Source organism: Polypterus senegalus, chromosome 2, assembly GCF_016835505.1.
Source record: "Polypterus senegalus isolate Bchr_013 chromosome 2, ASM1683550v1, whole genome shotgun sequence".
Taxonomy (NCBI): domain Eukaryota; kingdom Metazoa; phylum Chordata; class Cladistia; order Polypteriformes; family Polypteridae; genus Polypterus; species Polypterus senegalus.
In genome coordinates, this window is record NC_053155.1 from 318707403 (window position 1) to 318732430 (window position 25028).

Sequence of the window (25028 nt, forward strand, 5' to 3'; positions counted from 1 at the left end):
GGGGAATAAGGAACACGCCTGTTTTGAACCTCATAAATAGAGGAGAAGCTTGTCCGTTTGATGTCTCGTGTTTTTATGTTACTAAAACAGAATTGAAGAAAAATGAAAAAAGGGCTTAGCAGGCAGAAACTATTACCCTTGGTACAATGCCGGCTCTGCCAGGCAGCAGCACAGGGCCTGTGGACCTGACAATCAGAAGAGAAGATTGTCTGTCTGATGTTTTGTATTGTGCATACCATAAAAGAATGAAAAAAAAATGAATAAAGGGCAGACACTGCATTGTTAACCTTTGCACAGCGCCGGCTCCATCAGGCAGCACGCTATTGGATGTAAGTAAAAAGGGGCGAGCACAACTGTGCTAGACGATTGGTGCTCAGTCGGTGGGCTGCAAATCTGAGTCAGGTAATTTGATGTGATGCAGTGACGAGATCAGCGAATCAAGTCAGCACATCTGACATAACCCACGACAAAAAGTTGTGTAATGTGACATCAGCTTTAGTCTGACATGCGTACATACTTGCTTTCTTATCTCATTAATTTATGTTTAATGAGGACCTACAGACAGACAGACATGACTATTACAGTAAGTATTTCTCACATTGTATCCACACTTAAAAAAACAAAGACATGAAGTGAAATTCATTATGAAACTACAAAATTTAGAGAGGCAAAATTTGACCGTTGAGCCAAATAGATGATTAAAAATGCCAAACGTCATTTATTTTGAAAACAGACTGAGGCCTGCAGTTAAATAAAGAAAGTAATGAACCACGGTCATGTTTTACAAGAGGACAGCACCTGTGTAATCCAATACCTTATTATTTTTGATGACATAGTGACACAAACTCTGCCTCTGCCCGAACCTGCTGGGTATTTCCTTGGCAATTACGTCCAGATCGACTGTTTGGAAAAGCTGTAAATCGTGCAGGATTTGAGGTATGCTCTTGGGGCACTTCATGTGTCTCAGCCATTCTGAAGGGCGGCTTTCAGGGCACTCACAGCTTTCATGATAAACAGGCCCTAAAGAAAAAAATAGATTGTTAAATTAAGAATGTCTCCATCTGTTCTTCAGGTTCATGTAGGGTAATAAATTGACCAAGCACCATTCTTATTGCTATATACAAAGAGTATATGAGAGATATACCCGCGCTTCGCAGTGGAGAAGTAGTGTGTTAAAGAAGTTATGAAAAAGAAAAGGAAACATTTTAAAAATAACGTAACATGATTGACAATGTAATTGTTTTGTCACTGTTATGAGTGTTGTTGTCATATACTGTTTATACACACACACACAGATAAACATATATACAGTACATATCTACATATAAACATATCTACATATACACATATCTATATATATATATATATACATATACACATCTACACACACATATATATACATATCTACATATATATAAACATACATACATACATACATACATATACAGTGGTGTGAAAAACTATTTGCCCCCTTCCTGATTTCTTCTTCTTTTGCATGTTTGTCACACAAAATGTTTCTGATCATCAAACACATTTAACCATTAGTCAAATATAACACAAGTAAACACAAAATGCAGTTTTTAAATGATGGTTTTATTATTTAGGGAGAAAAAATCCAAACCTACATGGCCCTGTGTGAAAAAGTAATTGCCCCCTGAACCTAATAACTGGTTGGGCCACCCTTAGCAGCAATAACTGCAATCAAGCGTTTGCGATAACTTGCAGTGAGTCTTTTCCAGCGCTCTGGAGGAATTTTGGCCCACTCATCTTTGCAGAATTGTTGTAATTCAGCTTTATTTGAGGGTTTTCTAGCATGAAGCGCCTTTTGAAGGTCATGCCATAGCATCTCAATTGGATTCAGGTCAGGACTTTGACTAGGCCACTCCAAAGTCTTCATTTTGTTTTTCTTCAGCCATTCAGAGGTGGATTTGCTGGTGTGTTTTGGGTCATTGTCCTGTTGCAGCACCCAAGATCGCTTCAGCTTGAGTTGACGAACAGATGGCCGGACATTCTCCTTCAGGATTTTTTGGTAGACAGTAGAATTCATGGTTCCATCTATCACAGCAAGCCTTCCAGGTCCTGAAGCAGCAAAACAACCCCAGACCATCACACTACCACCACCATATTTTACTGTTGATATGATGTTCTTTTTCTGAAATGCTGTGTTCCTTTTACGCCAGATGTAACGGGACATTTGCCTTCCAAAAGTTCAACTTTTGTCTCATCAGTCCACAAGGTATTTTCCCAAAAGTCTTGGCAATCATTGAGATGTTTCTTAGCAAAATTGAGACGAGCCCTAATGTTCTTTTTGCTTAACAGTGGTTTTGCGTCTTGGAAATCTGCCATGCAGGCCGTTTTTGCCCAGTCTCTTTCTTATGGTGGAGTCGTGAACACTGACCTTAATTGAGGCAAGTGAGGCCTGCAGTTCTTTAGACGTTGTCCTGGGGTCTTTTGTGACCTCTCGGATGAGTCGTCTCTGCGCTCTTGGGGTAATTTTGGTGGCCGGCCACTCCTGGGAAGGTTCACCACTGTTCCATGTTTTTGCCATTTGTGGATAATGGCTCTCACTGTGGTTAGCTGGAGTCCCAAAGCTTTAGAAATGGCTCTATAACCTTTACCAGACTGATAGATCTCAATTACTTCTGTTCTCATTTGTTCCTGAATTTCTTTGGATCTTGGCATGATGTCTAGCTTTTGAGGTGCTTTTGGTCTACTTCTCTGTGTCAGGCAGCTCCTGTTTAAGTGATTTCTTGATTGAAACAGGTGTGGCAGTAATCAGGCCTGGGGGTGGCTACGGAAATTGAACTCAGGTGTGAAACACCACAGGTTATTTTGAACAAGGGGGCAATTACTTTTTCACACAGGGCCATGTAGGTTTGGATTTTTTTTTCTCCCTAAATAATAAAACCATCATTTAAAAACTGCATTTTGTGTTTACTTGTGTTATATTTGACTAATGGTTAAATGTGTTTGATGATCAGAAACATTTTGTGTGACAAACATGCAAAAGAATAAGAAATCAGGAAGGGGGCAAATAGTTTTTCACACCACTGTATATATATATACACACATACATATACGTATATACATACATACAGATAAATATACATATATATACACACATACATATCTATATATATATATATATATATATATATATACACACATATACATACATACACACACACTATCTGTTAAGGATCTCTTTGTATCCCACGTTGTCAGTTCAGCAGTCCGGTTGTAATATATCCAAGCTGTGCACTGAGATTACTTTTGAGAATGCGACGTCTAGTTTTGTCCAGGAGGAAAGCAATGTTGCCTCAAACCAATGGTAACCTTGTGTAGGGTCTGTCCCTGAGACTTATTAATTGTCATCGTGAAGCAGAGCCTTACTGGAAATTTGAGGCATTTGAATTGAAATGGTAGATCAGAGAGTATAACGGTGATGCCAGGAATGCATTCAGAGTGTGGCGCTCTGCTGTTTTTTTGTGTAGCTGCCTTCACACAGCTTCTCCGCTGCTTTATAAACAAACGCCATATAAGGCCATTGTTTCTCTTTTCTTCGCGGTTCTGTACTGTTTTATTGTTCGTTTATTACGATTCTTATAGTTATTGTGTAGCTATTCGAGACTTACTTTACTGTTCAGGTACCCATTTCCTTTATTTAATCCAGCGCTTATGCGTTATTTTTGTTTGTTTATTACGATTATAGATATTTATTGATTCCCTTCTTTAGTTGACTGCCTGCTCATATAAGACGCTCCGCTGTTTTTTTGTGAAGCAGCCTTTACACAGCTTCTCGTCTGTTTTATAAACGAACAACATATAAAGCCATCCTTTTTTCTTGCTTTGCCAAGAAAGCTGCCTTTTTTATTTAATCCACGGGTTTTCCACTGTTTTATTGTTCGTTTATTACGATTATTATTGTTCTCTTTATATATCACGTTGTCAGTTCAGCACTCCGGTTGTAATATGACCAAGCTGTGCACTGAGATTACTTTTGAGAAAGCAACATATAGGTGTCCAGGAGAAAAGCAATCTTGCCTGAAATCAATGGCATCCTTTTGTAGGGTCTGTCCCTGAGACTTATTACTTGTCATCGCGCAGCAGAGCCTTACTGGAAATTGGAGGTATCTGAATTGTAATGGGAGATTAGAGGGTTTAACGGGGATGCGAGGAAAACATTGAGTGTGGAGAAACTCTACAGACAGCGTGTGTATTAACTTGTGGATTTTTCTCTGAGTATTTGGTGGCAGTCTGATGAAGTTGGTTCCTCAAGACCGTGTTAGCTGTGGAGCTCAGCTCAGATCATATTCTTTTCCCACCTCGTCAATTGTGTAATGCGTTTTTTGAACAGGTTTGATGCATAGAAGTGATCACTCGTACTGCGTTCAGTCAGTTCACGTGAGCTGCTCTCGTGTGATGTTGCGATGTCCACTGCTTTATTTAATGTTAGCTAAGACCCGGCACTTAAAAGTTTCTCGCTACAGCAATTTTAACTCCGTTACAAAGTGATCCAAAGTCTCGTTTATACCTCGTGTCTTCTCATTAAACTTGTATCTCGCGAATAAAGTATTTGCCGTTTTTCTTCAGCGCTCTTTGGGAGCTCTTCCTTCTTTTCTACGTTCTGCATTGACAGTCAGTTCACGTGATTACGTGGGAGGCGTGATGATGTCACACGCAGCTCCACCCCCACGGCCATCGAGCTAAAGTCCATTACAGCATATGGAGAAAAATAGGTTCCAGTTATGACCGTTATGTGTAGAATTTCGAAATGAAACCTGCCCAACTTTTGTAAGTAAGCTGTAAGGAATGAGCCTGACAAATTTCAGCCTTCTACCTACACGGGAAGTTGGAGAATTAGTGATGAGTGAGTCAGTCAGTCAGTGAGGGCTTTGCCTTTTATTAGTATAGATTATGTTGTTAGACTTAAGTGCAGCGTTTGACACCATTGACCGTTCTATTTTACTGCACAGGTTAGAAGATGATGTTGGGCTCACAGGCACTGCGCTCACTTGGTTTAGTTCTTATTTATCAAACTGATTCAAATATGTACAGAAATGTGCTGACAGGACTCCATCATTACACACAGAAGTGAGATATGGTGTCCCGCAGGGCTCAGGACTCGGACCGTCACTGTGTTCACTTTACAGGCGTCCATTGGGCTCTCTCATTAGATGTTCATTTTCACTCGTATGCAGATGACACCCAGTTCTACTTTTCTTTTAGATCAAATGAAGTTTCTCCAAAGTTGTCTTTAATTAGTTGTGTTAGTTAATTAAAGGAGTGGATGGATGAGAACGACTTGTCTTTAAACACCAATAAAACACAGATGTTAATTGTTGGAGGGAATGACGCTGATCACAACAATATTCTGTCATCATTTAACTCAGTTGGAATCTCCATTAATTTTACTGAATCAGCCCACAATCTCGGAGTTCTCTTTGACTCTAGCATGTCATTTAAAGCGCATACTACAAAGTTGTCCAAATCAGGTTTCTTCCATTTTAAAAATGTTGGAATATTAAGGCACTTTGTAAATAAACAGGATTCTGAGAAATTAATTCCTGCATTTATTTCTAGTAGGACTGACTACTGCAATGAGGTGTTCACTGGATGTTCAAACTGTTCTCTATACAGCTGCCAGTTAATCCAAAATGCTGCTGCAAGAATTATTACAAGAACAAGAAAATACGACGACATAACTCCAGTCCTTAAATTCTTACACTGGTGCCCGGTTAAGTTTAGGGCAGATTTCAAAATCCTCATTTTCACATATAAAGCATTAAATGGCCGAGGTCCGGCTTACTTGTCTGAACTTATCATGACTTACAAACCTGAGCGCACATTAAGATCTCAAAATGCCCGTCTGCTTGTGATTCCAAGGATTAATAAAATAACAGTGGGAGGTCGAGCTTTTAGTTACAGGGTCCCTAAACTCTGGAGTGGTCTGCCTGCCACTATAAGAGATGCCCCTTCGGTCTCAGCTTTTAAATCCCAGGCTGAAGACTCACGACTTCAGTTTAGCACACCCTGACTAGAGCCGCTGATTAACGGTACAGAATGAATCTCTGTTCTCAGTCATTAGCACTAAAACAGAAGTAATAGGAAAGTTAGAATTGGAAACTAACCCTCACCTCTTCTGGGTACTCAAATGTGGCACTCGGTGTCTCTGCCCACCTGCCAAGTTATTTTGCCTGCCTAAGGTAAAGTCATCACTGATGGAGGATTGCAGGAATCGTCGGGTAGAGGGGTCCTGTCATTGGATTGGCTGGTTCAGCGCTGACTCAGTTGTGGAATGGCCAAATGGGGGAGGCAGCATGATGGCTGAGGTCTCCAGGACTCCAAATCCAAATCATATTATGTGATATCATCTACTGTTCAATTCTGCTGTGTACTTCTAAAATTTTTATTTTTATACTGTATTGTGGATTTGTTCTGTTCTGTGTGTTGTATTGTATTGACCCCCTTCATTTTGACACCCACTGCACGCCCAACCTACATGGAAAGGGGTCTCTCTTTAAACTGCCTTTCCAGAGGTTTCTCTTCCCCCTTTTGTCTTCTTAAAGAGTCAAGGCTTCTGTCAAATGGCAGGGCCTGTTAAAGCCCATTGCGGCACTTCTCGTGTGATTTTGGGCTATACAACAAATAAATTGTATTGTATTGTATATTTGGTTCTCAAAGAAATGATACATTGAAACTGGAGAACAAAGAATATGGAAAAAATTGGTGAAAAAATGGAAATGCTGAAAAACTGTACAGTATAGACAGCTCTTAAAGTACTTAACATTTATTTTCCTCGTATACCTGTGCAGGAGTAAAGTCAAGCAGAAGAGGAAGACATTGTGATAAAACAAAAGACTTTAAAGAAAAAAATGCGCAAGGAAGAGCAGGGATGAAGATGGGTGCACTGCTGTTCATTTACAGTGTCTTGTTTATCCATCCATCCACTTTTGTGCCACATACCAGGATTGCAAGGCAGCCATCTGAGCAAAGATGCCCAGACATCCCTTTTTCACTGCAATTTTTCCAGCTCCTCTGGGAGGACACTGAGGTGTTCACAGGCCAACCGAGAGATTTAATTATATCTCTATCTTATTCAGCATGTTCTGGGTCTGCCCAGAGCTCCCTTCCCATTTGGAAACACCTCCACATAGGAGACATCCTAGTTAAAACCACCTCGACTGGCTCTTTTGAATGAGGAGAAGCAGTGGCTTTACTTTGAGCTCCTAACGTCTGCACTCCTCATCCAAATTACTAAAGCTGAGCCCTGACTCCCTGCAAGGGAAACTAAGCTCACTTCTGCCGCTGGGATGAAAAACGTATTGATCTATCTATACCCAAGATCTAAATTATTCAATCACTACCCAGGGCTTGTGCCCATGGGTCAGGACAAAGAAAATGCTGTAGACATTATAGGTAACTAACCATAAAAGCAATTAAGAGTACAAGAATAATTAACATTATCTTAAATATACCAAAAAAACTCTCACAACTCTAAGGAAAGATCATTGGGTCCTCTCTGCCCTCCATTAAAGACATCTTTACTGTTTAAAGTGCTGCATCCACACAGCCTACAGCAGGGGTGCCCAATGCATTGATCGCGATCGACTGATAGATAGGAAAGGTAGTGCAGGTAGATCGCATTGCATTCAAAAAAATTTTTTTTTTAAATGTTAGTCTATCGTATATCCTCCCTATGGCATCTGCCACTTGTTTGACATACAGGGCGGCCAGTCTGAGATCTCTTCTTCTCTAACACACTGGTCATCCCGCACGCACGATCAAACGTGCAAGCTACTACAAAACTCCGGCTGTGATCCAAGTGATCGAGTTAGCCTTCCAATTTATATCGACTAATGAAGGGATTGAAAAAAAATTGTTTGGGGAGGGTATGGGCTGGATGTGGAATTGAAAGAGGATTTTTTTCTCTCACAATGTCACAATCGAAGTGCGTTTGTCTGATCTGTCAATCTATCATTGCTATTCCAAAGAAGGAAAATGTGGAAAGGCACTTTCGAACTGTTCATAAAAACTACGAAACTGACTTCCTTCCGAAAAGCGATCTGAGAAAGAGAAAAGAGAGGGAACTAAAATTGCAGTTAAATCGGACAGCCGCCATTTTTCACTCGGTTGAATTCAAAAGTAAAGGCAGACACACCAAAGCATCGTACGGATGAGTCACTCGATCATTAAGCATAAGAAGTCCTTCCAAGATGGAGAGATGATAAAAGATGACTTCATTGAGGCAGATGGCTAGGGAGAAATTCCTGCCGAGATTTCAAGACCCCTGGCCGGAGAAAAGGAGTTTCTCCTTGTCATTAAACATGCAGAATACAAGCAACTTAATAACGATCAATGGCCGCTAGACTTGGCATTTTTTTCCGATCTGACCAATATGTTGAATGAGCTTAATTTACAGCTGAAATGAAAAGAGAAAACCAATATGGTCAATAGGATTAGCTCAAACGAAAAATACAACATCTGTCCTCAAAGCTGCAGCGCCTTGATTTTTAGGAACATCCAAAACCTCGCGTCGGAGCTGGAGACGCAATGGAAGACGTGTGGGCAACGTGATGGCATACGCTACACGGAGAAGATTGAAAATGGTCTGTCAGACTTTATCTAATGGAAAAAAAAGAAACGAGTCGAGTGTTGCTCAATGTAGCGGAGTAAGAGTAGCGTTTCTTCTTCACAAATGTACTCAAGTAAAAGTAAAAAGTATGGTGCAGTAAAACTACTCTTAGAAGTACAATTTTTTTTAAAAAGTTACTCAAGTAAATGTAACTCGTTACTACCCACCTCTGATACTTGGTGTATACATTGCATCCGGAAAGTATTCACAGCGCATCACTTTTTCCACATTTTGTTATGTTCCAGCCTTATTCCATAATGGATTAAATTCATTTTTTTCCTCAGAATTCTACACACAACACCCCATAATGACAATGTGAAAAAAGTTTACTTGAGATTTTTGCAAATTTATTAAAAATAAAAAAACTGAGAAATCCCATTTCCATAAGTATTCACAGCCTTTGCTCAATACTTTGTCGATGCACCTTTGGCAGCAATTCCAGCCTCAAGTCTTTTTGAATATGATGCCACAAGCTTGGCACACCTACCCTTGGCCAGTGTCGCCCATTCCTCTTTGCAGCACCTCTCAAGCTCCATCAGGTTGAATGGGAAGCGTTGGTGCACAGCCATTTTAAGATCTCTCCAGAGATGTTCAGTCAGATTCAAGTCTGGGCCACTCAAGGACATTCACAGAGTTGTCCTGAAGCCACTCCTTTGATATCTTGGCTGTGTGCTGAGGGTCGTTGTCCTGCTGAAAGATGAACCGTCGCCACAGTCTGAGGTCAAGAGCGCTCTGGAGCAGGTTTTCATCCAGGATGTCTCTGTACATAACTGCAGTCATCTTTCCCTTTATCCTGACTAGTCTCCCAGTTCCTGATGCTGCCACCACCATGCTTCACTGTAGGGATGGTATTGGCCTGGTGATGAACGGTGCCTGGTTTCCTCCAAACGTGACACCCGGCATTCACACCAAAGAGTTCAATCGACTCCAATCAACTGAATTGACCACCGGTGGACTCCAATGAAGCTGCAGAAACATCTCAGGGATGATCAGGGGAAACAGGATGGACCTGAGCTCAATTTGGAGCTTCATGGCAAAGGCTGTGAAGACTTATGTACATGTGCTTTCTCAATTTTTTTATTTTTAATAAATTTGCAAAAACCTCGAGTAAACTTTTTTCATGTTGTCATTATGGGGTGTTGTGTGTAGAATTCTGAGGAAAAAAATGAATTTAATCCATTATGGAATAAGGCTGTGACATAACAAAATGTGGAAAAAGTGATGCGCTGTGAATACTTTCCAGATGCACTGTATGTATAGCATTTTTAATGTAGGTAGATGATTTTGACCTGGTCATTTTAAAAGGAGGTCACATGCCGAAAAAGTTTAGGCACCCCTAACCTACAGCATTGTGAAGGACCAGTCCCACTCCTCCCGCCATTTCCCTTTGTCCCACTTCCATCCGGAGAAAGGTACTGCAGCATCCAAACGAGTCTTACCTAGCTCTTGGTTGCCTGCCGTTCTGCCCTCAGATCTGCTCCTAGTAGCTTATTTGTATGCAGCGGTTGTATTTAACTATTAGTTGTATTATTTAGTTACTACCAATTTATTTAAAATTATTACTATTCAATTAGCGAATTTGTTTATTTATCCGTCTGTAGTATAGTATAGTACTTTTCCTGTCTTGCACTTGTCCTGTAGTTTATGTAGTTGAATGGATTTTCCCGCTCACCGCCACCTTCTTCCAATGACCAGTCTTCCCACGTCATCCCTAAGACATCACCTGGAACGGCCAGTGATGAGTCCACCTCTGACCATCAGTGTGGACTTTCCATAATTGATGACCAAGTGAGGAGACAATGGAGGAAACTACACACTGGAAAAGCTGTGAGACCAGATGGACTCCACCCTCGAGTTCTTAAGGCCTGTGCTGATCAAATTTGTGGTCTCCTCTGTCATCAGTTCAGTGTGTCCCCAACGCTCCAGAAAGTGTTGCTGCTGTGGAAAACATCCTACATTCTTCCTGTTCCAAAGAACCTCATGGCTACAGACTAGTGGCATTTGCTTCTCACATCATGAAGACATTTCAGATGCTGGTCCAGGACTATACGAGTCCTCTTGTGGTAGACCACCTGGAGATATTGCAGATTGCCTAATGGACAATGTCTGGAGTGGAGGATGCAATTATTTGTCTGCTGCACAAGGCTTATTCTCAAATGGACAAAGAGGGCAGCACTGTGAGGATTCTGTTTTTTGGTTTCCCCAGTGCTTTCAATACCATCCAGCCATCCCTTTTAAGAGGTAACCTTGAAGATATGCAGGTGGATGACCCTGTGGTGTCCTAGAAGATGGATGATCTGTTAGGCAGACCACAATCTGTGAGACTCAAGGACAATGTGATCAGCATTGCAGCACCACAAGGAACAAGGTAACATCACTTGAAGAGAGGCCCACTGAATCATCAAGCTAGTAAAATGGGCAGCCTCAGTTATGGGACACACTCTGGACCCCCGGGAGGTAGCAGGGGAAAGAATTAAAACAAAACTGAGTGCCATTATGAGCAATGCTACACATCATCTCTGTGACTCACCAACAATGTGGACTTTCAGACAATGAATTATTCAGCCAAAGTGTATTAAGAAACGCAACTGGGGGCTCCTTAATACCTACAGCAATATGCCTGTATAGCACCTCACTGCAACTGGGACTGCAAAGTCAGAAGTTTTCTTTCTTTTTAATTTTCTTCTTTGTTCAGACCAAAGTGTGTGTGTAAATGTATTTATTTATGTATTTAGTTACTTATGTACCTAATAATGTACAGTCATATGATACAGTTTGTGACCCCCTCTCAGCCTGCGTAATAATCGACTCTCCTTTCAACAATAAAGATATCAGTGGTATGTCCTTCATTTCCTAGGATTACTGCGGTGTTCTGAACAAAGATTTTTAGTGACGCAGTATTTAGTTGTATGAAATTAAATCAAATGTGAAGAACTGGCTGTGCACAAATGTCATTGTGCTGATTTGAATGCCTGTCACTGCTCAATGCTGATTACTTGGTATGATGAGCTCGTCAAGCCTTGAACTTCATAGACAGGAGTGTCCAATCATGAGTGGTCAAAGGTATTTAAGGTGGTCAATTGCAAGTTGTGCTTCCTTCACTTTGACTCTCCTCTGAAGAGTGACAGACAGCATGGGATCCTCAAAGCAACTCTCCAAAGATCTGAAAACAAAGATTGTTGAGTCTCCTGGTTTAGGTGAAGGCTACAAAAAGCCATCTCAGAGGTTTAAACTGTCAGTTTCAACTGTAAGGAATGGAATCAGGAAATGGAAGGCCACAGGCACAGTTGCTGTTAAACCAGCAGGTCTGGCAGGCCAAGAAAAATACAGGAGCGGCATATGAAGAGGCAGGATTGTGAGAATGGTGACAGACAACCACAGATCACCTCCAAAGACCTGCAAGAACATCTCGCTGCAGATGGTGTATCTGAACATCGCTCTACAATTCAGAACATCAGTATGGCAGGGTGATGAGAAAGAAGCCCTTTCTGCACTCACGCCACAAACAGAGTCACTTGTTGTATCAAATGCTCATTTAGACGAGTCAGATTCATTTTGGAAGAAAGTGCTTTGGACTGAAGAGACACAAATGGAGTTATTTGGTCAGAACAAAAAGCACTTTGCATGGTGGAAGAAGAACACTGCATTCCAAGACAAACACCTGCTACCTCCTGTCACATTTGGTGGAGGTCCCATCATGCTGTGGGGCTGTGTGGCCAGTTCAGGGACTGGGGCCCTTGTTAAAGTCGAGGGTCGGATGAATTCAACCCAATATCAACAAATTCTTCAGGATAATGTTCAAGCATCAGTCACAAAGTTGAAGTTACGCAGGGGTTGGATATTCCAACAAGACAATGACCCAAAACACAGTTTGAAATCTACAAAGGCATTCATGCAGAGAGAGAAGTACAATGTTCTGGAATGGCCGTCACAGTCCCTGACTTGAATATCATTGACAATCTATGGGATGATTTGAAGCAGGCTGTCCATCAAATGTAACTAAACTGGAGAGATTTTGTATGAAGAATGGTCAGAAATACCTCCATACAGAGTCCAGACACTCATCACAGGCTACAGGAGGACAGCGTCTGGAGGGTCAAAGGAGGAAAAGGAGGCTCAGCTAAGTATTGATGTCATATCTCTGTTGGGTGCCCACATTTATGCACCTGTCTAATTTTGTTATGATGCATATTACATATTTTCTGTTAATCCAATAAACTTAATGTCACTGCTGAAATCCTACTGTCTCCGTAAGTCATGTCGTATATTAAAAGGGAGTTGCTACTTTGAAAGCTCAGCCAATGAGAAACAAAAATCTAAAGAATTAAGAGGGGTCCCCGAACTTTTTCATATGACTGTACGTATTTATTTAAAGCACTTCTGTAAAAAGCCAAATTTTACCCTTGCAGACAAATTAAATTCCATCTATCTATTTATCTGTTTTTTTATGTGTCACAAAAACTGGCCACTCTGCGTGATGCTGGTCAGAAGTACAATGTGGCGCGGCTTGGCTTGGCTGATAAATTGGACTGGACTGCTAATACTGATGCTCTGTGTTAGAGAGGACAGAGCCGACTATACTTCATTAGAAGACTGGCGTCTTTCAACATCTGCAATAAGATGCTGCTGTGCTGGGGAGGCAGCATAAAGAAGAGGGACACCTCACGCCTGGACAAACTGGTAAGGAAGGCAGGCTCTATTGTAGGCACGGAGCTGGACAGTTTGACATCCGTGGCAGAGCGACGGGCGCTGAGCAGACTCCTGTCAATCATGAAGAGTCCACTGCATCCACTGAACAGGATCATCTCCAGACAGAGGAGCAGCTTCAGTGACAGACTGCTGTCACCGTCCTGCTGCACTGACAGACTGAGGAGACCCCACACTATGTGACTCGGGGGGTAAACATTAACATTATATAAAGTTATTGTCAGTTATACCTGCATTGTTATCACTCTTTAATTTAATATTGTTCTTATCAGTATGCTGCTGCTGGAGTTTGTGAATTTCCCCTTGGGATTAATGAAGTATCTGTCTGTCTATCTATCTATCTATCTTTGCATATCCTATGTGATGACAGCATTCTCCATTGTTAATTTACTGTCAGTCATCAGTCAGTCAGTCATTATCCAACTTGCTATATCCTTAATACAGAGTCACGAGGATATGCTGGAGCCAATCCCAACAAACACAAGGTGCAAGGCAGGAACAAATCCCGGGCAGGGCACCAGCCCACCGCAGAGTTAATTTATTGTATTTTCCATAGTACCAGAGTACAGTTTCAGTGGTCGGTCAACACTGATGGACTAACAAGACCCTCTGATTACCACAGTGAGTTCTGCACATTTCATTTCTTGCAAGTAAACTTCTGTTTAGAACGGTGAACTGATTTATTGCACATCTGCAACATACATACTCATAAAACTGCCAGTTTTATAATAAGAATGTTTAACAAAAAAAAGTCCAGTACCTTCCAGAATATAAGGTGACTTTGCAACGTGCACATCCTTCACCTTTACCTCAATCTGGAGCTTCTGGTAACTTGCATACATCCGATAACGGACAATGAAAGAGCCGTCCTTTCTGTCCAACGCTTGCACCCAAATTCTTGAATGCTGCTCTCCAGGAGCAAAAATCTTGACTTGGAAGGCATTCTCACCGGGTGAGGAGGTAAAGCTGTGTGAGAGAAGAAAGAAGAGAAAACACACACAGCGGGTTATAAGAGCGGGGCTCAACATTAACTTGTAAAAGTGGTTATCGGGGTTGGCAACCGGGCATCGAATTTTGGCTGCTGAAATTAAAAAATATGGTCTCTAGAGATTAGATTGGATAAAAATGTATTAATCCCATGTGAAAATACAAAGGCAGACAACAGCAGAGACATAAAAAAACAAGGATACAGACTCACAGGACAGACAATACAGCCAATCAATCAGTCAATTGACAGATACAAAAATAAATAAATAAATAACATTAACAACTTGCTTTGCAGCCTTTGTCGATTTTCATAAAGCGTTGGACTCAGTCGATTGAGCTGCCCTGTGGGACATTCTGAGGGCTCACGGGATCCCCTCGAGGTTGCTGGATATCACAGCCGGCCTGTACTCTGGTACTGTGAGTGCTGTGCGGAGTGGAGACAGGACCTCTGTGTTTTTCCCAGTTGATTGTGGGGGTCCGTCAGCGGTGTGTTCTGCTCCTACTCTGTTCAAAGCTGGTATGGACTGGGTGTTGGGCAAGACAGATTCATGGATCTTGACTTTGCTGATGATGCTGTGATCTTTGTGAAGTCAATGGAGGCTCTGATTGGGGTCTCGAAAGACTGAATGAGGGGTCTGAGTGTCTGGGCTTGCGAGTGTCCTGATAAAAACCAAGAGCCAGGCCTTTAATGACCTCTTGGGCACGGCCATCAACAGGGTGTCTGTCTGCGGAGAGAGTGTCGACCTCGTCGAGAGGTTTACTTACCTCAGCAGTGACATTCATGTGACTCTGGTGAATCTTCCTATGAAGTCAGTAGACAGGCTGGGAGAGCATGGGGGGTCATGAGGTCACTGGAAAGGGGTGCGTGGCACTCCCGATATCTGCAAAAAGGACGAAGGTCCAAGTCTTTAGAGTCCTGGGGCTTCCCGTCTTGCTATATGGTTGCAAGACACGGATGCTATCGAGTGACCCGAGATGAAAACTGGACTCTTTTGTTACTGTGTCTCTCTGGAAAATCCTTGGATACCATCGTTGGTTTGACTTTGTGTTGCTCATGGAGTCCCGAATGAGGTGTATGACCTGCATTGAGAGGGCGCATCAGTTACGGTACAACGGCCATGTGGCGCGTTTCCCCCGAGGGTGATCCGGCTTGTAACATCCTCATTGTTGGGGACCCGAGTGGCTGGACCAGGCCAAGGGGTCGCCCATGTAACACCTGACTGCGGCAGATAGAGGGTCATTTCCGGAGGGTGGGATTGGACCGCGTGTCTGCCTGGGGGGTCGCAAACCGAGATCCCGAGTTGTTTCGTTGTGTAGCGGGTGTGACAACGCACTGTACCGGTGTATGCTCTCCAACTTGACTTGATTATACATATATACAGTACATGCCTGTGACGCAAACTTGATATGAATGAAAATATACAGTACAGTACTACTCTGCATATTTTAATGGAAAATAATCCCAACAGCAGATGCCTGTGCGTGTCATCTCTGCCAGCTCACCTTGTTTTATGTTCTATTTTCTAAAATGTTCAGCCGCATTTCTCTTACTTGTTTCTTTATTGCATTTCTAAAATATTGATCCTTGTATCTTATATTCAAATAAAAATAATTATTACTATTAAAATATATTAATTGTTTAAAGAATTAAATTATCATGGCAATTCATTAAAGAGACAATCAAAACAAATTAAACAATTGTGTCAAAAGAATCCTCCTTTAACTCGTGTCTAAGGAAAGTTGTTGAGAGATCGCAGTTTATTAGAATGGTTTAACCATTTGCATTCCCGGTATGGAATAAATCAGTTCCTTTCCAATGCCTTACTTATTTATACAGCATTTTAATGAAGTACTGCGTTTGAACTATTATGGGGTGGCATGATGGTGAAGTGGTAGACAATACATGGGTGGGTGCCCCAAACCTTTTTGAGTGTGTTGAGTCTGATCATTTTACAACCTACATTAGTCAAGTATACTGGGATTGAAACAGCTAGGGTATAACCAGTGAAAATTGATCTGACTAATATTTGAAGGTTATGATAGTTGAGATTTATTTCATAAATGACGCATTCTATGACAGCATGCAATTTCAAACATCAAAATAATTCATTCTATCAAGCTATCCATATGATGTATGATCTACAACCATACTACATATTAAGATTTTTTTTTTTCCAGTCCGTCCTTCTTTATGTTATCCTCTTTCTTGATCTGGAATGGAGTAGTAATGAATGTTGCAAAATTCATTTTTATTTCTGTTCAAGTAAATAAATGTATTTTGAATACAAGTATGAGTTTCGTATCTCTAATGCAAAGGAAAAGCAAAGTCTGTACAGAGTCATCTTTAATAATAAGTAACCCCGTTGCGCCCAGGTGGTTTGCCATGTGATGGGTGCCCTGTAATCAGTGGATGCTCCTAACCTCCTCTTCCTCCTGTCTTTACATATAATACGCTACCGTGGTTGTCCGTTTGTCTGTCCAGGATTTCAGCTCGCAAACTGTTTGACCAATTGACCTGAAATTCGGTACACGTATACTACATCACGTCTACCATCTGCTTTCAGGGTAAAGATTGACCTCAAATGCTATTCCTGTTTTTGTTTTTATTTTATTTTATTGTAGAATCAACTCTCGACAGTGGGCAGCAGGGAGGCGCATGTGAACGAGTGCCATTCTCATTCCCTACCACCTTCGCCGTCGCTTCCCCTACTTCTTCATATCTTAACTCATTCTTGAGGCAGACTGAAGACTTCAGTGCCAGTTTAAGTGAAAAATGAAGGAAACATACTAAGGAATTGCAACACAAACACAGACTTAATCAGTTTTAATGCAAAAAGATGCCGACGAAAGAAAAGAAGAAGTGGGCTGCTAGGGTGGAGAAATCAAGAGCTGCTCAGGGAGGAGTAAGAGCATCAACCTCTGAGCAAACGAACGATAAACGTACGGAAAAAGAGTATGAAAACTAGGAATGGTCGAGTCATGTGTATTCAAGGCACGTTATCGTGCAGTGCGCCATCACTGGTACGGCATATTTAGTTACTTTTTTTTGTAAGTAATCAGTAATGTAACTAAGTTCATTTTAGAAGTAGAGTTTCCCTTATGAACGTTAGTTTTCTGTACCTGGATATTCAGTGTAAATAAACCGGCATACTTAAGCAACTGGCTGAATAATCAGTAATGTCTTATTTTTCATCTTCATATCAATTTACTGGCAGAACTATTTACAGAACCAATCAAAGTGCTCGACTAATTTGCATTGTGATGTGGCTGAAAGTAAAAATAAAATAAAAATAAATCTTACCATATATATTCACATATAAGTCAGGTCTTGAAACATCGATGACACACTTAATTTTTTTTTTTTTTTACATCTTGCCTCCTCCAATCTCACACCAGTTTCTCAAACACATCAAATTTTGTTGCAGCAGCACAGTTACCAATTTCTTTCGCTACTTCAACGACGTTTAATTTAAAACCAGCTTCATATTTTCTTCTGATCAAAAACATGACCTAAAACATCATCAGATTTTCAAATGCTCCATCGTAGATATGGAATGCTTTTACGATAAATGTGTATGAGGGTGTAAGATAGAAAAAAACACAAATCAGTGCAAACGGTGATACCCGAACTATTCTGAAGCGACGCGTGGTCACGTAGGCACAATACATAAAAGAAAGGCTGTGTGCTCAGTCGTTCCTCTCTCAAGTGGGCGTTAGCATATCGTAATCTCTTGGACCAATAGCGTGAGGTTTCCGCATTCGACTTATACGACCGACATTCTAAAACACCAGAAATTATACGGTAAAATCAAGTCCCGACTAATCCGCGGGAGAACTTAAACTTGAGTATATACGGTACTTTCCACTGTTGACTAATTGGTATTTCACAGTTTATTCAACTGTTTCTATTACACAAAACTGTTCAATAAATTAAATTAAATAATTTAATATGTTTATGCAAGTTATTATTAAAACTGTTTGTTGTAAAAATTATTTCTGCTTTAAAGAAACATATTAATATGCTTGAAAGAAGAAAAACAACAAATTGTGATTGATACCCAGTTTATTTCTATTAGAAATTTTAAATGCGCGATTAACTATAAGTACTGTAAAATTGTTATTCGAACAGCGACCCAAATTTAATCTCATCAACTAACACAAGTAATTGCATTCTGTCAGCGCTATTACTTTGAATAAGGTGTACGTTCACAAAACTAAAAAGCAAAAATGTATTAAATTACTGGGATGAGAGACAGAGAGGTTGGGAGCATTCGCCGATTTCAGCTCATTGCTACACCCACCACACAGCAAACTGTCTGGGTGACACCTCAGCACCACACTGAACAGTGGCTGGATGATGTAAATAAAACAAAAATTGGAAACGCTTCAACAGTCCTATCAGTTAATTTAGCCGCTGAATGCACATGAATGTTGTCTAATTTGCAAATTCTTCATAACCTGTAGAGATTGCGATAGATAGATAGATAGATAGATAGATAGATAGATAGATAGATAGATAGATAGATAGATAGATAGATGTGAAAGGCACTATATAATAGATAGATAGATAGATAGATGTGAAAGGCACTATATAATAGATAGATAGATACAGTTGTGCTTGAAAGTTTGTAAACCCTTTAGAATTTTCTATATTTCTGCATAAATATGACCTAAAACATTATCAGATTTTCACTCAAGTCCTAAAAGTAGATAAAGAGAAACCAGTTAAGCAAATGAGACACAAATATTATACTTGGTAATTTATTTATTAAGGTAAATGATCGAATATTACATATTTGTGAGTGGCAAAAGTATGTGAACGTCTAGGATGATCAGTTAGTTTGAAGGTGAAATTCGAGTCAGGTGTGAGTGGGCACCCTGTGTTATTTAAAGAACAGGATCTATCAAAGTCTGCTCTTCACAACACATGTTTGTGGACGTGTATCATGGCACCAACAAAGGAGATTTCTGAGGACCTCACAAAAAGAGTTGCTGATGCTCATCAGGCTGTTAAAGGTTACCAAACCATCTCTAAAGAGTTTGGACTCCACCAATCCACAGTCAGACAGATTGTGTACAAATGGAGGAAATTCAAGACCATTCTTACCCTCCCCAGGAGTGGTCGACCAACAAAGATCACTCCAAGAGCAAGGCACACGTGTAATAGTCAGTGAGGTCACAAAGGACCCCAACTGAAGGCCTCTCTCACATTGGCTAATGTTCATGTTCATGAGTCCACCATCAGGAGAACACTGAACAACAATGGTGTGCATGGCAGGGTTGGAAGGAGAAAGCCACTGCTCTCCAAAAAAAACATTGCTGCTCGTCTGCAGTTTGCTAAAGATCACGTGGACAAACCAGAAGGCTATTGGAAGAATCTTTTCTGGACAGATGAGACCAAAATAGAGCTTTTTGGTTTAAATGAAAAGCGTTATGTGAGAAAAGAAAACACTGCATTCCAGCATAAGAACCTTATCTCATCTGTGAAACATGATGGTGGTAGTATCAGGGTTTGGGCCTGTTCTGCTGCATCTGGGCCAGCACGGCTTACCTTCATTGATGGAACAATGAATTCTGAATGATATCAGAGAATTCTAAAGGAAAATGTCAGGACATCTGTCCATGAAGTGAATCTCAAGAGAAGGTGGGTCATGCAGCAAGACAACAACCCTAAGCACACAAGTCGTTCTACCAAAGAATGGTTACAGAAGAATAAAGTGAATGTTCTGGAACAGCCAAGTCAAAGTCCTGACCTTAATCCAATCGAAATGTTGTGGAAGGACCTGAAGAGAGCAGTTCATGTGAGGAAACCCACCAACATCCCAGAGTTGAAGCTGTTCTGTACGGAGGAATGGGCTCAAAGTCCTTCAAGCAGGGACCGGACAACCAAGCCAATAAGAAATAAGATAGATAGGTTGGAGCTCCGTCTGGAGGTCTGCTATTCCAGAAATGAGACAACCCCTTCTGGGAGCTTCTCGGTCTGGAGTGGCTTGTCTGGAAGGCGCAGAGTCAGTTGGGTGGAATAAAACACAACACTGTCAGCGCCCTCTCATGTCCTGGAGTGAGTGGTGATGATTACCTCTGATGAGCCCAGAAGCTCATAGATAGATAGATAGATAGATAGATAGATAGATAGATAGATAGATAGATAGATAGATAGATAGATAGATAGATAGATAGATAGATATTGACATACACTGCCCAAAAAAATTAAAGGAACACTTTTTAATCCGAGTATAGCAAGTTAATGAAACTTCTGGGCTATTGCTATGGTCAGTTAAGTAGTAGTAGGGGTTGTTAATCAGTTTCACCTGCTTTGGTGTTAATGAAATGTACAACAGGTACACCAGAGGGGCAACAATGAGACGACCCCCAAAACAGGAATGGTTTAACAGGAGGAGGGGGGCCACTGACATTTTTCCTTCCTCATCTGTTTTTTCACTCATTTTGCATTTGGCTACAGTCAGTGTCACTACTGATAGCATGAGGCGCTACCTGGACCCTACAGAGCTGGCACAGGTAGTCCAACTTCTCCAGGATGGCACATCAATACGTATAATATGGCGCTCAGTGCTTTTCACAGATGAGAGCAGGTTCACCCTGAGCACATGTGACAGATGTGAAAGGGTGTGGAGAAGCCGTGGAGAATGTTATGCTGCCTGTGACATCGTTCAGCACGACCGGTGTGGTGGTGGGTCAGTGATGGTACATCAGGGGAAGCATATCCATAGAGGGACGCACAGACCTCTACAGGCTAGAAAACAGCACATTGACTGCCATTAGATATCGGGATGAAATCCTTGGACCCACAGTCAGACCCTATGCTGGTGCAGTGGGTCCTGGGTTTCTCCTGGTGCACGACAATGCCCAGCCTCATGTGGCGAGAGGATGAAGGAATTGATACCATTGACTGGCCCCCACATTATGTTTGGGTCCATCCGACACCTCAGCCTGTCCAGGAGCTCAGCGATGCCCTGGTCCAGATCTGGGAGGAGATCCCCCAGGTCACCACCCGTCGTCTCATTAGGAGCATGCCACCACACACCCCACTGACATTGTCAGGCATGCATACAAGCACGTGGTTGGAACAAACTCAAACTACTGAGTACGATTTGGAGTTACTGCAAGGAAATTTCGGAAAAATGGACAAGCCTGCCGCATCATTTTTTCCCTTTGATTTTCGGGGTGTCTTTAAATTCAGCCGTCTGTAGGTTGATCATTTTCATTTCCATCAAACAATGTGCCATCCACTCGTTCCTAACACATTACTATACCAGTCCATATCAGTAGAGATAGCCAGCAGGATTTTTTTTCCCATTGTGTTTTCAAAGTGTTCCTTTAATTTTTTTTTTGAGTAGTTATACATTATACACTGAACATTTAATGTCAGTAAATGTAAAGAAGTACGCACAGGAAGTAAAACTGTGAGGTCTGAATAGACAATGGGTGGTCGGAAAAGCGAGAGTCCACCTTATGAGAAGGATTTAGGAGTCGTAATGGACTCTAAGCTATCAACTGCCAGACAGTGTTCAGAAGTCATTGAGAAGGCTCAGAGACTGTCAGGTTATATAGCGCCTTGATGTGTGGAGTACAAGTCACAGGAGGTTCTGCTCAAGCTTTATAACACACTGGTGAGGCCTCGTCTTGAGTTTTGGTCTCCAGGCTATAAAAATGACATAGCAGCACAAGAAAAGGTCCAGAGAAGAGCGACGAGGCTGATTCAGGACTATAGGGGATGAGTTATGAGAAAGGATTAAAAGAGCTGAGCCTTTACAGTTTAAGCAAAAGAAGATTAAGAGGTGACAGGATATAGCGGGTTGGATAATGGATAGATGGAAGGATGATTGAAGTGTTTAACATTATGAAGGGAATTAGCTCAGTGGATCGAGACTGTTATTTTAACTCTTTCAGGGCTGATGTTGACTTTTGTCAAAAGGAGGTGCTGACGATAATTGGTAATCAACTGTAAACTGTGACAAAACCAACCATTACGTTTTAGTTATACTCTCATTGGTAGAAGGAAAGTTAGGTTTTGACCAAGATTTCCTGCGCTCCCATGGGTAGCAAGGCACAGACAATGGCAAAAATGGCACTGACATGAGGCGAGAGGTCAAAGTGAATGTGTAAAGCAAAATACTCAGTGGACGGCATTTTGCTTATTCTCTCTGAATTGGACTAAGACTTATCACACTCTGATTTTGATACAGGCGATCGAAAACGAATATGAGGTTTTGCAGCTTCAGCTGATGGGTCCCCAGCTAATTTTGGTGCTGAACAGGTTCATAGAGCCTGTCTGCCGCACATTCTTGGCAAACTGGCAGCCACAGCATGCAGCAACAGACGTTCTATGTTGATTTCTGTGTGAAGCCATTGTGTTTCAGAAAACAATGTTTTTTTGGAAAAAATATTCAGCCCTCAAAGAGTTAAAATGAGTTCATCAAGAACACGGGGACACAGCTGGAAACTCATTAAGGGTAAATTTCACACAGACACCTGGAATAAGCGACCAAGTAGTGGGGTAGACAGTTAGGGACTTTCAAAACTCGGCTTGATGTCTTTTTGGAAGAAATAAGTGGAGAGGACTGGTGAGCTTTGTTGGGCTGAATGGCCTGTTCTTGTTTAGAGCGTTCTAATGTACTGTGTATACTGTATATATACACACACATATGCACACACTGTGGCAAGCGGCTGGGGGTGCTACCCAGCCGGGACGCCCGAGAGGACCGGAGGAGGGCTTGCATCTGCTCCAGACCACGAAGGGGTGACCGTCTTGGTTGCGTTGGGGACCACGGGTGCAGTGCTTGAAAGCTCAGCCCTGTAGGTGCCCCGGTGCCTGGAGAGCCCTGGACCTCAGCACTTCTGCCACACCTGGAAGTGCTGGGAGAGAAGAAGACCAGGGACACCCGAAGTGCTCCTGGGTGCACAGCCGGCATTTCTGCCACACAGGGGAGTGTCGGCGGGGGAGTGTCGGGAAGCACCTGGAGCCCATCCAGGCTTGTATAAAAGGGGCCGCCTCCCTCCATGTGAGGACTGGAGTCGGGTGGCAGTAGACAAGAGTCTTGCTGGAGGGGAGTGGAGGCAGCCTGAAGAAGAAAGGCACTGGAGAGAGAGGCCTGGACTTTGGGGGATTGGTGCGGGAGGCACTGGGATGTGCACGGACTTGTAAATATTATAGGAAATTAAATGTGTGTGTTGGATGAACAAACGTTGTCCGTCCGTCTGTGTCCGGGGCGTGTTCTACAATACACATACACAGGGCGACTCAAAATTATGTTAACACTAACGGTAGTGCTATGTATATAGTTATATACAATTTTTGTGGACAATTTATATGCCACATATGGTACAGGTGTTGAATATGATGGCGGGCTAGTTAAGACATTCCTGTAAATCATCTTGCACATATTAAGTATGTTTTGTGAATTGTTTTCGCCATTCAAATATTCAAATGTTAACATAATTCTGACACACCCTGTATAGATAGATAGATAGATAGATAGATAGACATGAAAGGCACTATAGATAGATAGATTGATAGATAGACAGACATAAAAAGGCACGATAGATAGATAGATAGATAGATAGATAGATAGATATCAAAATGACGCAACGCGACCATGCGCCTATCCAGATTACAAGTCACTACAAACTAAACGGTTCGCTACCCAACGCTCTCGTGTACGACGACATCGTGTCACTCTGCGCGGTCATGGTGACGTAAGCGCATGCGCGTGTTCCGAGTGACGCTTAGAGGCGCGGGCGTGGCGCCGGCGCAGTTTCTTCAGCCCCGAGGCATTTATAATTCGGCGGCGGTTTCTCGAGGAGTCGGCACGCGTGCACACGCACACTACAGACTTACTTGTGTCCCTGGGAGTCCACAGCCTGCACGTAGAAGTAGCGGGCAGGAAGTACAATCTTCGGGTTCAGTCCGGGACCCCAGATGAGGGTTTTGACGGGGCAGAGCGATGCGCTTTCTGTTTCCCTCGCGGTAACAATGAGTAGTAAAGAAGCCACCACACAAAGATGCATTACTGTCCGCTCCGGCTCGTCACACTCGCACTAGCCGACCTGTTCAAAGCAATAGCGGTAGCAGACGCTTGATCTGGATTTCAGAAGAAAAGGTTCGCCATTTCAGCGTACCGACTTTGTGCCACGCGCAGGTCGTCAGTAGAGTGTCACTCGACTAGATTCATCTAAACTGTCCCCACCTCTGTAAAGAGATCTGAGAGATAAAAAAAAAAGGCCGTCGTCACGCCGCTGTAGCCCCGGACTCGTTTCGCACGTAAAGGCCGAGACGACCATAGGCACAACCGCGCGCTGCTTTTCCTTATTGGATGAACTTTTCCCAAACTCTGGTTGGTTGGATTTGTAACTTGGAGGAGTTTGGTTGGTGTGTGTGTGTGCTGGAGAGTTTATGGGGATGGGCGATGCTTCTCGTTTTACTTCGTGAGTGAGCAGCTCGTTTGACTCCCAGAGTGCACGTCGGGATATTCCATTGAAATTCATTTGTGGTAAAAGCTTGAAATCCCAGAAGACGTAAGAGTTCCCACCGATCAGACAAATTGTGTCTTAATAAACCGTCAATTTGTTGGTTCAAAATGTTCATTTACTCGCAATCTCGTCCCGTTTTTTGGGTACTTTTTATCAGTCTGTGAAATATTTATGACAAAAGTACGTTGAAATGTGACGATAATTAACG

General features: G+C 42.0%; 1 protein-coding gene across 1 annotated transcript in view; it reads right to left on the reverse strand.

Annotated features, from left to right (window-relative positions):
* Window positions 1-24687, reverse strand: part of poglut2 (protein O-glucosyltransferase 2) — a 78471-nt gene extending 53784 nt beyond the window's left edge. Inside the window, exons 1-3 of the mRNA XM_039745940.1 lie at window positions 24189-24687; window positions 14103-14308; window positions 815-1020 (exon numbers count right to left, since the gene is read on the reverse strand). Of these exons, the coding sequence (XP_039601874.1) occupies window positions 815-1020; window positions 14103-14308; window positions 24189-24358 (582 nt within the window). The 5' untranslated portion in view covers window positions 24359-24687. The remainder of the gene's footprint in view (window positions 1-814; window positions 1021-14102; window positions 14309-24188) is intronic.
* Between the last annotated feature and the right edge of the window lie 341 nt (window positions 24688-25028).